This window comes from Entelurus aequoreus, linkage group LG12, assembly GCF_033978785.1.
Source record: "Entelurus aequoreus isolate RoL-2023_Sb linkage group LG12, RoL_Eaeq_v1.1, whole genome shotgun sequence".
Taxonomy (NCBI): Eukaryota; Metazoa; Chordata; class Actinopteri; order Syngnathiformes; family Syngnathidae; genus Entelurus; species Entelurus aequoreus.
In genome coordinates, this window is record NC_084742.1 from 42,556,956 (window position 1) to 42,571,360 (window position 14,405).

The 14,405-nt window shown below is 42.3% G+C and overlaps 1 protein-coding gene across 1 annotated transcript in view; it reads left to right on the plus strand.

Moving 5' to 3' along the window:
- Positions 1-14,102, plus strand: part of gba2 (glucosidase, beta (bile acid) 2) — a 28,107-nt gene extending 14,005 nt beyond the window's left edge. The window contains exons 9-18 of the mRNA XM_062067016.1: positions 755-880; positions 954-1,138; positions 1,209-1,313; positions 1,377-1,484; positions 1,580-1,731; positions 1,806-1,912; positions 2,662-2,804; positions 2,903-3,018; positions 12,671-12,862; positions 12,943-14,102. Of these exons, the coding sequence (XP_061923000.1) occupies positions 755-880; positions 954-1,138; positions 1,209-1,313; positions 1,377-1,484; positions 1,580-1,731; positions 1,806-1,912; positions 2,662-2,804; positions 2,903-3,018; positions 12,671-12,862; positions 12,943-13,170 (1,462 nt within the window). The 3' untranslated portion in view covers positions 13,171-14,102. The remainder of the gene's footprint in view (positions 1-754; positions 881-953; positions 1,139-1,208; positions 1,314-1,376; positions 1,485-1,579; positions 1,732-1,805; positions 1,913-2,661; positions 2,805-2,902; positions 3,019-12,670; positions 12,863-12,942) is intronic.
- The last annotated feature ends 303 nt before the right edge of the window (positions 14,103-14,405 follow it).

Here is a 14,405-nt window from a genome sequence, read left to right on the forward strand (position 1 = left end):
TCCTAAATTGCCTGGAACATAGAGCAGAGAAATCTCTGATCAGTACAAAGTTCAATAAATCACAGCATTCAATGAATCCAACATATAACACGTTTTAGCAGACTAATTTACAAACTACATTTCAGTAGAGCAACACACTTACCGCCCGATGGGCGCAGACCTTTCCCAGCAGGGAGCCAGCCACACAATGAGTCAGACAGTGAGGTGCTATTTAATCAAACACAGTGATTGCCAACCTGACACAGCTGCCTTGGGGCAGGTGGCCAGACATCAGCCTGGTTGAGATTAAATTTAGGGATGTACTTGCCTTCAATGACCACACCTAGAGGTTGGCGTAGTTTGACCGCCTGGTGCATGCTTTCATTGTGATGGCTGGCCCTCTGCCTAGTCTCACCTGTTCGGGGGTATTGTGATGCTCCACAATACATTAACATACAATAAGTAAGTAAACAAATATTAAATACATAAATAAATACATATACACAATAATTAAAGTTCTTATAAATGAATAATTAAGTAATTTAATAGTTACACCTAATTTCACCTAGGAGATGATTGAGATTATCTATTTAAATTTTTTTTTAAAGGTTCAAGATCTTTATCATAATTCTTCTTCTTTGTACTTTGTGAACACTTGTAGTTTAAACAGTTTCTCAAAGTGAATCATATTAGTACTTTGTTTGGTTTCCTGTTAGATGTGCACTTCTAACCTATGGAGAAAAACAAAACATGGTGCATGCTTTTGTGCTTCCAGAAGGTACACTCGTTACTTTGGTAGCAAAGGGGACGCATCGCCTTTGCTCAGTCACTACGCCCTGACTCACTACACAGAGTGGGAGAAGAGCATAGACGAGTGGCAAACACCAATACTGCAAGACAGGTAGCATCACTGTGTTGCTGTAGTTACCTCTGATTACATTTGGCGGGCTGTAATATTAAATCTACACTTGCAGTTCTCTCCCCTCCTGGTATAAGTCAGCCCTCTTCAACGAGTTATACTTTGTGGCCGACGGAGGGACCGTGTGGACCGAGTTACAGGAGGATGCTGACATCAGCGGCGGCGTCCGCAGCGAACATGGAGGGCTGCCAGGTCAGCCTGCCGTCATTAAAGAGTATGGCCGCTTTGCCTACTTGGAAGGTATGTTTCATGAACGTGCTTGGACTGAAGCCATTTGAAGTTTTACTAAAAAAAGGGATTTGTTGCTTAGGTCAAGAGTACAGAATGTACAACACATACGACGTGCACTTCTACGCTTCTTTTGCACTGATCATGTTGTGGCCCAAACTTGCCCTGAGTGTGCAGTATGACATTGGTGAGAAGTACTTTTTTTCTTTAATGAAACTTTCCCTGATCCATGACTTGACTCTTCTCTCAGCTGGCAGTGTGGTCCAGCAGGATGTCACCGAAAGGTTACATCTGATGAGTGGCCAGTACGCTGCTGTCAAGGTTAAAAATGTGGTGCCTCACGACATCGGAGACCCAGGTTCACCGACTCAAAGCAATATTGACTTTAAAATCATGTCAATAAATGTCTCATCACTAACTTTCTTACCTTTCGCTCCTTCTCATTTATTGTAGATGATGAGCCGTGGCAAAGAGTGAACGCCTACCTCATTCATGACACCGCCTACTGGAAGGACCTGAACCTGAAGTTTGTTCTGCAGGTCTACAGGGATTATCACCTCACCCAGGATAGGGACTATCTGCAGGACATGTGGCCTGTTTGCCAGGTGTCTGCCTATAAATTATTCTCACATTTTTTGTGGTAACAACATTGTACTATTCCATGCACTCGGCTTGCTAGGCAGTGATGGAGTCAGAGTTGAAGTTCGACCTTGATGGAGACGGCCTGATTGAGAACTCGGGCTTTGCCGATCAGACATATGACGGCTGGACAGCAACTGGCCCAAGGTGAGAAATGGCATTGAGTTCATTATAATCCCTAGGAATGGCACTTGTGCTTGTTGTATGGCTTCCTGTCTGCACTTGGCTGTTGCTGAGAAGAGGAAGGAAACCATGATAGGAAAAGCATGACTCGTGACAAAAGGCAGGAAATGTGGGATTTTCCAGCTTGTTGGCTTTGCCTGGTTCTTATGAGCTGTTAAATAAAGGATGTATTGAATAGTAAATATAATAAATGCTAAGGCCTGCACATTGATTTAAGTCAGGGGTCTGCAACCTTTACTATCAAGAGACATTTTGCCGCCTCTTCCACTACAGAAAAACAGTACAGAGCTGCAAAACGTAACACAGCTTATAAACTTTCATTTTTATTTTGTACAGGAAAAGCAATCTGTCCATGTGAAATTAAAGTTTTTCCTTTTCTGTCTTTTTTTATTTTTGTATTTTTTTTTTTTGAAAGTCTTCAAAGGGGTTGAACTGAACACACAGGCTTCCAGTCTCTTTTACTTGCGCCTCAGAACTCAGCCTGTGCGCATTCCTCACATGCAGTCGGAAATTATACAACTTTTTTATAAAAATTAAAACTTTTCTCAGTCCGAGGTTTAAAAAAAATCAGAGGGAAGCAGCAGAGCCGTGGTCTGCAGACCCCTGACTTAATGAATTAAGGAGACTCAAATGTGTTTCTCTGTGACCCAAAGTTACATAAGCACGCTTATTTGTCACATGCATATATCATTCATTTCGCTAATGCGTTGCAGCGCCTACTGCGGCGGGTTGTGGTTGGCGTCACTGTGCGTCATGTGCAAGATGGCCACACTGATGGCCGACGAGGAGGCCCACCAACGTTACAGAGACCTCTTAGAAAGAGGCAGCGCCGCTTTTGATAAACTGCTGTGGAATGGTAACACCCCGCAGCCATTTATGTAGAATACCAGACCTTTTTTGTGCTGTTTGTTGATGTTTTGTACAATGTGTGGCTTTTTCCTCACGACATCTTAGGCAAGTACTACAATTATGACTGCAGCGGGAGGGACCTTTCGAACAGTGCCATGTCCGACCAGTGTGCCGGCCACTGGTTCCTGAAAGCATCTGGGCTTGGAAAAGGAGACTTCCAGGTAACTATCCATCCATCCATCCATTTTCTACCGCTTGTAACTAATTATAGATATAATATCCTACAAAAGGGAATACACCCCTCACATTTCAGCAAGCATTTTTTTTTACAAGAGGCAATACTGTACAAAGTAAACTTGGATGTACTTTGGAGTAGTCAGTGTACACCTTGTAAAGCAATATAGATTTACTATCCACAGAAAATAATTCAAAACATCGCCATTATTATCTAAATAGCTGGCAACACAAGTCAAGCATGGCGATGGTCGCGTAATGACTGAGGCTGCACGAGTGAAGTTGGAAACGGGTAGCTGCGATTTATTGAGAGCAAACGTGAATTCTATTATATACTGCAAAATTCTGACTTACTTAGACTTAGTTGCTCCTGTTCCTTGCGGAGCATTGGACAGCAACAGCAGACCTCCATTTCACTCTGTACATGGCAAGACTCTTTGCCTCTTACTCTTGCAGTCCCATTGACTCTAGATCAGTGGTTCTTAACCTTGTTGGAGGTACCGAACCCCACCAGTTTCATATGCGCATTCACCGAACCCTTCTTTAGTGAAAAAAAAAAAAAATTGTTTTCAAATTCAAGACAAAGTTATATGTTTTTGGTAACACTTTAGTCTGGGGGACATATTCTAAGTAACAAACATTTAATTTAGAGTTATTTGGACACTAGGGGAACATATGGTAAGTAATAAAGACTTAATTTAGAGTTATTTGGTTAGGGTTAGGGTTAGAGGGTTAGGGCCAGGGTTAGAGGGTTAGGGTTATAATAAGGCCATGCCGAATAAGGCATTAATAAGTACTTAATAATGACTAGTTAAGAGCCAATGTGTTACTAATTTGCATGTTAATAAGCAACTAATTAATGGTGGATATGTTCCCCATACTAAAGTGTTAACATGTTTTATTACTGGTGCACAAAATTAACCGTGCATGACCATCACCTTGTTCAAAGAAAAAAACCAACATACTGCATAAACTCACAACAAATTACACACCTGCAAATCAGTCTGACTTCAGCTGTTGCCGTATCCGTAATACGCAGATAAGGAGAAGTTTGTATTTACACGATGAGTCGGGTGTGTTTTGACCTCCACCGAACCCCTGAGGCCGACTCACCGAACCCTCTAGGGTTTGATCGAACCCAGGTTAAGAACCACTGCTCTAGATCATTTGTGCTCGTTCTCCTACTTTTCCTTTTACCATATATTGGTTTGCCGTTGACTGGTCCCAAGTCTCGAATGAGAAACGAGGAGGGTCAGCGTTGGGCTAGTGACCCAATCTCGCAAAAAAAACCCCGCCTTGCTACAGAAACGGCAACAGAAACCCTGATAAACACTCGGCCAAAAGGAGTGCCAATGACAAATGCTGACTGAATCCAAAAGGAAGTCAACTCCGCAAAATTTTTAAGCTGAATCAATCAATCAAAGTTTATTTGTATTGCCCTTAATCGTAAGTGTCTCTAAGGGCTGCACAAGCCACAACGACATCCTCGGCTCAGATCCCACATCAGGGCAAGAAAAAAACTCAACGCAATGGGATACAATGAGAAACCTTGGAGGGGTCACCGGTGCAATGGACGTCGAGTGGATCTAGTTAATAGTGTGAGAGTCCAGTTCATAGTGGGGCCAGCAGGGGATCATCTTGAATGGAGACAAGTTAGCAGCGCAGAGACGTCCCCAACCGATGCACAGATGAGTGGTCCACCCCGGGTCCCGACTTTGAACAGCTAGCGCTCATCTGTGGTCACCTAATAACCTCTCCACGCAGGAGGGGGGGGCAGAGCAAAAAAGAGACGGCAGATCAACTGGTCTAAAAGGGGGGTCTATTCAAAGGCTAGCGTATACAAATGAGTTTTAAGATGGAACTTAAATGCTTCTACTGAGCTAGCATCTCTAACTGTTACTAGGAGGGCATTCCATAGTACTGGAGCCCGTATAGAAAACACTCTATAGCACGCATACTTTTTTTTGGTTCTGGAAATCACTAATAAAAAATAAGGAATGCAAACAAAATATGACAATTGTCCTGCTTAAAGGTGAAGATGACAAAGTGGACAAGTATGTCTCCTCCCACCTACTCAGTGGCCTAGTGGTTAGAGTGTCCGCCCTGAGATTGGTAGGTGGTGAGTCATACCAAAGACTATAAAAATGGGGCCATTACCTCCCTGCTTGGCACTCAGCATCAAGGGTTGGAATTGGGGGTTAAATCACCAAAAATTATTCCTGCTGCCCACTGCTCCCCTCACCTCCCAGGGGGTGAACAAGGGGATGGGTCAAATGCAGAGGACAAATTTCACCACACCTAGTGTGTGTGTGTGTGACAATCATTGATACTTTAACTTTAACTTTAACTTTAACTCCAGGCCTGAACCTAATTGAGCACCACTGGGGCATCTGCAAGCAGAAAAAAGGAAAATGGAGGATCTCAAGGTGTCTAACCAGTAATGTCATCATGGAGTGGTGGAGGATTCCAGTAACAACCTGTGTAGCTCTGTCAAATTCTATTATAACAAACACACCCACATTCCCTGGGTGTTGCTGCCACAATGCTAATTAAGGAGTCGTGGTAGGACCTGATATTCAGCTGGTAACATATTAAATAATAAATAAACAAATGTCCTTCAGCCACAACACAATTAATCTTATCTTAATAGAATACAAATTAAACCCGCATAATAAATGTTCCCCATTCCCGTCCATGTAACCCACCAATACACTGACACCACCACCACAAAACACTCAAACCCACCACCCGATGCACAGTTCACCCCTCAAAGTTTATACAACAAATGTATTACCCAAAGTTACGTACGGGCAAGCGATAAACGTCGGAAGCGTGCATCCAACTCATGTCCTCCTGGAAATTGTCTGTTTTTGTCCCAGTTGTAAACCTACAAAAAGGTTAAAAATGAGGCAAATAATCCATGTAGTGGCTCCGCAGCAAAATGATCTGGCTACCAGGTGGTTTGACTTCAGTTTCCACTTCTGCCCCGTCCTTTTGTATTACCACATTCGGTTTATTTACATTTTTGATATTACCGTTATTATTTGATATGCCTGTAACAGTTCATAGTACTTCATAAATTAATTGCATCACAGGTGTCAAACTCAAGGCTCATTTTGTGGCCCGCGAAAGCCTGAAAAAATAGGTTTTAATAAAATCCTTTTTTTTTTTTTTTTTACTAAATGCATTCGTTCTTTCACAATTTTGACAGAAAAAAACAAATATTTTAAACTTTAATATTGTATGATCGTGCCAATTATATCATTATATACTGTATTGCAAAATGATTTTTGTGAGATAAAAACAAATAGTTAAAAATCTGCTTGTCACCCTTATTTATGATTTTAAAGCAAGTTATACATAAAAAAAGTCTAATAATCAAATGCATATGCATTTCGATTAATCACAGGTTATTACCCACATGCATAATGTAAATACATTTTTAAAAAGCGGCCCTCTGAAAGCAGCCATTACTGCGATGTGGCCCTCAATGAAAATGAGTTTGACACCCCTGAATTACATCATACATTTATATTATCTTATTCCCAGTTTAGCACAAGCTAACTTTGACTGGCAATATTTATATATACAGTATATGGATGGATCCCTGTGGTCATTACACTATGTCCAAGAATATGAAGGCAGTGGTAAATAACAAAGATGCTTACACTAAATATTCTCACCCAGGATACAATTTGGACATATTCTCTGTGAGATAGACTCACTTGTGGTGCAGTTCATGTTTCGCCTCAAAGAACCATGGCTCTTTTTTGACAGGAGCACTTATTCAGCCGCAGATCATGACACAATTATTTTGCTAGTCACCTGTGTTGTCAGCCCTTTAGAATATGTAGCTATTTTCTGTGGATAGTAAATCTATAGGGCAGCACGGTGGACCAGGGGTTAGTGCATGTGCCTCACAATACGAAGGTCCTGAGTAGTCCTGAGTTCAATCCTGGGCTCGGGATCTTTCTGTGTGGAGTTTGCATGTTCTTCCCGTGACTGCGTGGGTTCCCTCCGGGTACTCCGGTTTCCTCCCACTGCCAAAAACATGCACCTGGGGATAGGTTGATTGGCAACACTAAATTGGCCCTAGTGTGTGAATGTGAGTGTGAATGTTGTCTGTCTGTCTGTGTTGGCCCTGCGATGAGGTGGCGACTTGTCCAGGGTGTACCCAGCCTTCCGCCCGAATGCAGCTGAGATAGGCTCCGGCACCCCCCGCGACCCCAAAAGGGACAAACGGTAGAAAATGGATGGATGGATAGTAAATCTATACTGTACACTGAGTCCTAGAGATCGACCGATACCAACTATTAGTAGTCAAGGAGGCCGATAACCGATATTTGGAGCCGATATTCATTTGCAAAAAACTGTTGCTAAACATGATTAATATATGTCAGTAAACAGCTGGACAAAGCTTTAAGTTGTTTTTTTTTTTTACTTATATTTTTTTAGTTAACATCAGAACAATAGTGACATAATGTTTTGTGCGGTGCTAATGTTGTGGTGAATTTAGCACCAAATAACATCAAGGGATTTCACAAACACCTTTATGATGTGTGTATAAGAGGAGCTTCAACATTTGCATTTCAAAATATGGGAAATTGGTGAAAATATGGGATTTTTCATGCAAGCTAATAATTTTTTTTTTTAGCAGTTTATGGATTTAATACAAGGGCAGCACGGTGGGAGAGGGGTTAGTGCGTCTGCCTCACAATACGAAGGTCCTGAGTAGTCGTGAGTTCAATCCCGGCCTCGGGATCTTTCTGTGTGGACTTTGCATGTTCTCCCCGTGACTGTGTGGGTTCCCTCCGGGTACTCCGGCTTCCTCCCACCTCCAAAGACATGCACCTGGGGATAGGTTGATTGGCAACACTAAATGGGCCCTAGTGTGTGAATGTGAGTGTGAATGTTGTCTGTCTATCTGTGTTGGCCCTGCGATGAGGTAGCGACATGTCCAGAGTGTACCCCGCCTTCCGCCCAATTGTAGCTGAGATAGGCTCCAGCGCCCCCCGCGACCCCGAAGGGAATAAGCGGTAGAAAATGGATGGATGGATGGATGGATTTAATACATTGTAAGGTGTCTTCGTGAGGAGCCCAGAAATATTGTTTGGTGAGTAGGTTGAAGTTTATTTCGATATGTATACCATTTCAATATGCTACATCACATATTTCCATTTCTCTTTACTTGTCCGAAAAGGAGTAAGAAGAAGCAAAGTTCATTTAATCCTACCCCCTTTCCACGACATAGCAATTACTATCGCATACGTTCACATCATGTTCTCAATTTGTAACACAATTTACATCAATGATTTGTCAATGGTATCATGGATATGAAATATATGAGTTTTAAACATGGCAAACATTTACAAACCCCGTTTCCATATGAGTTGGGAAATTGTGTTAGATGTAAATATAAACGGAATACAATGATTTGCAAATCATTTTCAACACATATTCAGTTGAATATGCTACAAAGACAACATATTTGATGTTCAAACTGATGAACTTTTTTTTTTTTGCAAGCCATTAACTTTAGAATTTGATGCCAGCAACACGTGACAAAGAAGTTGGGAAAGGTGGCAATGAATACTGATAAAGTTGAGGAATGCTCATCAAACACTTATTTGGAACATCACACAGGTGAACAGGCAAATTGGGAACAGGTGGGTGCCATGATTGGGTATAAAAGTAAATTTCATGAAATGCTCAGTCATTCACAAACAAGGATGGGGCGAGGGTCACCACTTTGTCAACAAATGCGTGAGCAAATTGTTGAACAGTTTAAGAAAAACCTTTCTCAACCAGCTATTGCAAGGAATTTAGGGATTTCACCATCTACGGTCCGTAATATCATCAAAGGGTTCAGAGAATCTGGAGAAATCACTGCATGTAAGCAGCTAAGCCCGTGACCTTCGATCCCTCAGGCTGTACTGCATCAACAAGCGACATCAGTGTGTAAAGGATATCACCACATGGGCTCAGAAACACTTCAGAAACCCACTGTCAGTAACTACAGTTGGTCGCTACATCTGTAAGTGCAAGTTAAAACTCTCCTATGCAAGGCGAAAACCGTTAATCAACAACACCCAGAAACTCAGTCGGCTTCGCTGGGCCTGAGCTCATCTAAGATGGACTGATACAAAGTGGAAAAGTGTTCTGTGGTCTGACGAGTCCACATTTCAAATCGTTTTTGGAAACTGTGGACGTTGTGTCCTCCGGACCAAAGAGGAAAAGAACTATCCGAATTGTTATAGGCACAAAGTTGAAAAGCCAGCATCTGTGATGGTATGGGGGTGTATTAGTGCCCAAGTCATGGGTAACTTACACATCTGTGAAGGTGCCATTAATGCTGAAAGGTACATACAGGTTTTGGAGCAACATATGTTGCCATCCAAGCAACGTTACCATGGACGCCCCTGCTTATTTCAGCAAGACAATGCCAAGCCACGTGTTACATCAACGTGGCTTCATAGTAAAAGAGTGCGGGTACTAGACTGGCCTGCCTGTAGTCCAGACCTGTCTCCCATTGAAAATGTGTGGCGCATTGTGAAGCCTAAAATACCACAACGGAGACCCCCGGACTGTTGAACAACTTAAGCTGTACATCAAGCAAGAATGGGAAAGAATTCCACCTGAGAAGCTTAAATAATGTGTCTCCTCAGTTCCCAAACGTTTACTGAGTGTTGTTAAAAGGAAAGGCCATGTAACACAGTGGTGAACATGCCCTTTCCCAACCACTTTGGCACATGTTGCAGCCATGAAATTCTAAGATAATTATTATTTGCAAAAAAAAAATAAAGTTTATGAGTTTGAACATCAAATATGTTGTCTTTGTAGTGCATTCAACTGAATATGGGTTGAAAAGGATTTGCAAATCATTGTATTCTGTTTATATTAACATCTAACACAATTTCCCAACTCATATGGAAACGGGGTTTGTAAATAAAACTAATTCTGGGATTCTTCATGTAGCCTAACCCAGAAATTAGCTGCTGCTTGCTTCTCGTCATGTATCATTTGTCCTATTTGTCAATTTACACAAAGAGTGGAATTTTGGCAGATATATATTTTCTGTCATCTCGGGGACGGCGTGGCGCAGTTGGAAGAGTGGCCGTGCCAGCAACCTGAGGGTTCCTGGTTCAATCCCCACCTTCTATAGCTCGTTTGGTAGAGTGGCCGTGCCACCAAGTTGAAGGTTCCAGGTTCAATTCCCGCTCCCGCCATCCTAGTCACTGCCGTTGTGTCCTTGGGCAAGACACTTTACCCACCTGCTCCCAGTGCTACCCACACTGGTTTAAATGTAACTTAGATATTGGGTTTCACTATGTAAAGCGCTTTAAATCACTAGAGAAAAGCGCTATATAAATATAATTCACTTCACTTCACTTCTACCAACCTCGTCACATCTGTTGTGTTCTTCAGCAAGACACTTCACCCTTGCTCCTGATGGGTCGTGGTTAGGGCCTTGCATGGCAGCTCCTGCCATCAGTGTGTGTGTGTGTGTGTGTGTGTGTGTGTGTGTGTGTGTGTGTGTGTGTGTGTGTGTGTGTGTGTGTGTGTGTGTGTGTGTGTGTGTGTGTGTGTGTGTGTGTGTGTGTGTGTGTGTGTGTGTGTGTGAATGGGTGAATGTGGAAATAGTGTCAAAGTGCTTTGAGTACCTTGAAGGTAGAAAAGCGCTATACAAGTATAACCCATTTAGCATTTATCTTCTCAGTCGCGTTATTTGATTGGATTACGGAACATAAAAACGTGCTTAAAGTGCGATCGCTGCGGTAGCGAAAACCATACTTGCCAACTTTGAGACCTCCGATTCCAGGAGGTGGGGGGTGGGGTGGTCGGGGGTGAGGCGGGGGCGTGGTTGGGGCGTGGTTAAGAGGGGAGGAGTATATTTACAGCTAGAATGCACCAACTCGAGTATTTCATATATATTTCATATATATATATATATATATATATATATATATATATATATTTTATTATACATATAAATAAAATAAATACTTGAATTTCAGTGTTCCGGAGGCTATCCAGTAGATGGCAGTATTGTCCTGTTTAAGAGTGTCACAACATTGCTGTTTACGGCAGACGAACTGCTTTACGGTAGACGAAAACGTGACTGCTGTTGTTGTGTGTTGTTACCGTGCTGGGAGGACGTTAATGAAACTGCCTAACAATAAACCCACATAAGAAACCAAGAACTCGCCCTCGATCATTCTACAGTTATAACGTCATTGGGCAGGCACGCTGTTTATATCGTGGGAAAGCGGACGTGAAAACAGACTGTCCCCACTCAGGTCCGCATGGAGCTGGAGGGGGCGTGGCCTCCAGCTCCATGCTGAACTCCGGGAGTTTATCGGGAGAACATTTCTTCCGGGATGTTTTCGGGAGAGGCGCTGAATTCCGAGAGTCTCCCAGTAAAACCGGGAGGGTTGGCAAGTATGGCGAAAACACAGCGGGTGAAAGAAGGAAGGAAGGAATGCCGCGTGAGAAGGACAAAAACTGGAATTCCCCGCAAAAAAAAATGAAAGTCCTAACAAGTTATCATAAGGAGAGAAAGAGAGCGATGGTGTGTAATACTAAATGGTGGCTGTCGTAGTCTCACCCACCATTGTCAACTGTATATGAAGTCAGACTTATCTTCATTGAGTGCACGCAGATACACACATTGGCTGACTTTAATTTATAAGGCTCTTTTAGGTTTAATACCTCCATACTTGTGTACTCTGTTACAAAGAAAAAGCAGCTCTTACGCATTACGTTCTAACAATTTGTATGTTTTAACTGTTCCTCATGTACGGACTGAATTTGGCAAAAGAGCTTTTGGCATTGCTGCCCCTATGGCATGGAATGAATTGCAGACGAAACTGAAACTTACAGAACTACTTCCATTTGGAGCCTTCCGTTCTGTCCTGAGGGACAAACAGCGAGAGACGTTTGCACAGTGCCTGTGTTTTTAAAGATGTAAATCTCTGTTGTTTTACACTTCTCTTATGTATTTTAAAATGTATGTCTTAATGTATTTATTTTGAAACTGCTCTGTGACATGTGCTGTTGACCTCTTGGCCAGGTCACCCTTGTGAAAGAGATCTTGATCTCAATGGGTTTTCTTATCTGGTTAAATAAAGGTTCTAAATCATATGCCTAGTGGTTAGAGTGTCCGCCCTGAGATTGGTAGGTCGTGAGTTCAAACCCCGGCCAAGTCATACCAAAGACTATAAAAATGGGACCCATTACCTCCCTGCTTGGCACTCAGCATCAAGGGTTGGAATTGGGGGTTAAATCACCAAAAAAAATTCCCGGGCGCGGCCACCACTGCTGCTCACTGATCTGCATTTGACCCATTAATGGTTTAAATGCAGAGGATAATCTCACCCCACCCTTGTGTGTGTGACAATCATTGGTATTTTAACTTTAACTTTAATATGTGTATATATTGTATCTGCCGATGTATTTCTGTTGTAGTTGTAAAAATAAAATATCGGCCGATATCGATTCATGTCAAAATGCCAAATATCGGTGCTGATAATCGGTCGATCCCTACTGACCACTCTAAATTATACAGAAGTTTTCTTTCAATAGCTGTGTATCCACCTGTGAAACAAGGCAGTCAATGGATATCATCCTCATCCCATCCAGGCATTCCCCAAAGAAAAAATCCGCACTGCACTCCAATCAGTTTACGACTTAAATGTCATGAGCTTTGCTGGTGGTCAGATGGGTGCGGTTAATGGCATGAGACCGGAAGGTGTGCCAGACCGCTCCAGTGTCCAATCAGATGAGGTATGGATCGGCGTCGTATACGGGCTGGCTGCCACTATGATACACGAGGTAAAAACATTTTAAAAAGTAATGTTTTTTTTCCTTACTTACTATAGCCCAGACATTAATGGGCTCTTTTTTCTCTTCAGGGGATGCTGGAGGAAGGCATGCGCACAGCAGAGGGTTGCTACCGCACGGTGTGGGAGAGGCTGGGCATGGCCTTTCAGACACCAGAAGCTTACTGCGAGAAGGCTATCTATCGCTCTCTAGCTTACATGAGGCCGCTCAGCGTGTGGGCCATGCAGCTCGCTATTGACTATTCCCGTGCGGATGATGACACGTCGGCATGCCGGGGGGCCGGCCAAGAGCAGTGTTAGCGGCACAATCATCTCTGTTTAGTTATGTCTGCAGATAATAATGTTACTTGACTTTGGTTTTACAATGCAGGCTCTGTTTCAATCACAGCCTCGCCACACAATATACTGTACAACCGTATTTTGCACACACACATTTGTATCTTAATATCAACACTGATTGCTATCATTGGTGCTTGTGAATAGAGGTTCATGTCTTGGGCCAGAAGCTAAGAAACTTGAAGTCAATTTTGATATTTCATAACCTTTCACCTGTAGATGTAGTAATATAACCTCACATAAATATTTGAATGCCGTACTAAGTCATGTACAATTGAGTAGTGGGTACAAATACGTTATATTTTTCTGGTTTATATACGAACATCAAAGTAGCTGCAAGCCAGACTGTTGGAAAAAAACCTGCAATCATGACAATCATCCTGAATAAATCCTTAACTATTTACAGCAGGGGTGTTAAACTCATTTTAGCTCAGGGGCCACATTAAGGGAAATCTATTCCAAAATGGGCCGGACTGGTAAAATCACGGCATGATAACTTAAAAATAAAGACAACTTCCGATTGTTTTCTTTGTTTAAAAATAGAACAAGCACAATCTGAAAACCTACAAATCACAATGTTGTTGTTTTTTACACTTACATGTTGCTGTTCATAGTAGTCTATCTTCATTTATCGTGATTCATAATTTCTGAATAAATGATGTAATAATGTTAAATAGGTGTGAGTCTGGCAGAGTTTTAAAATGTTCTCATTGGTGTAAAATTTTCATCTATCAGAAAATGTAATAAATAATATCAAAATCAAATTACAGGATGTTATTAATGTAATTTACTCATTTTCCTCAACTGATGTACTAACATGTGGTTTATTCTGTACATATGTTGCATCATCTACAACAAAACTTGTGATTTTGGACTCATTTCATGAATCACACATGAAGTTAGAAGGGGATAAATGTTATTTCGGCGTGGCACGGTTGGGAGAGTGGCCACACCAGCGACCTGAGGGTTCTTGGTTCAATCCCCACCTTCTACCAACCTCGTCATGTCCGTTGTGTCCTTGAGCAAGACACTTCACCCTTGCTCCTGATGGGTCGTGGTTAGGGCCTTGCATGGCAGCTCCCGCCATCAGTGTGTGAATGTGGAAATAGTGTCATGTGTCCCCAGTCCTCTATCTTAACCGGGCACATAGCTCCGCCCCCTCTGAAGTCATGTGACAGAGGGGGATACAAATAATTGCT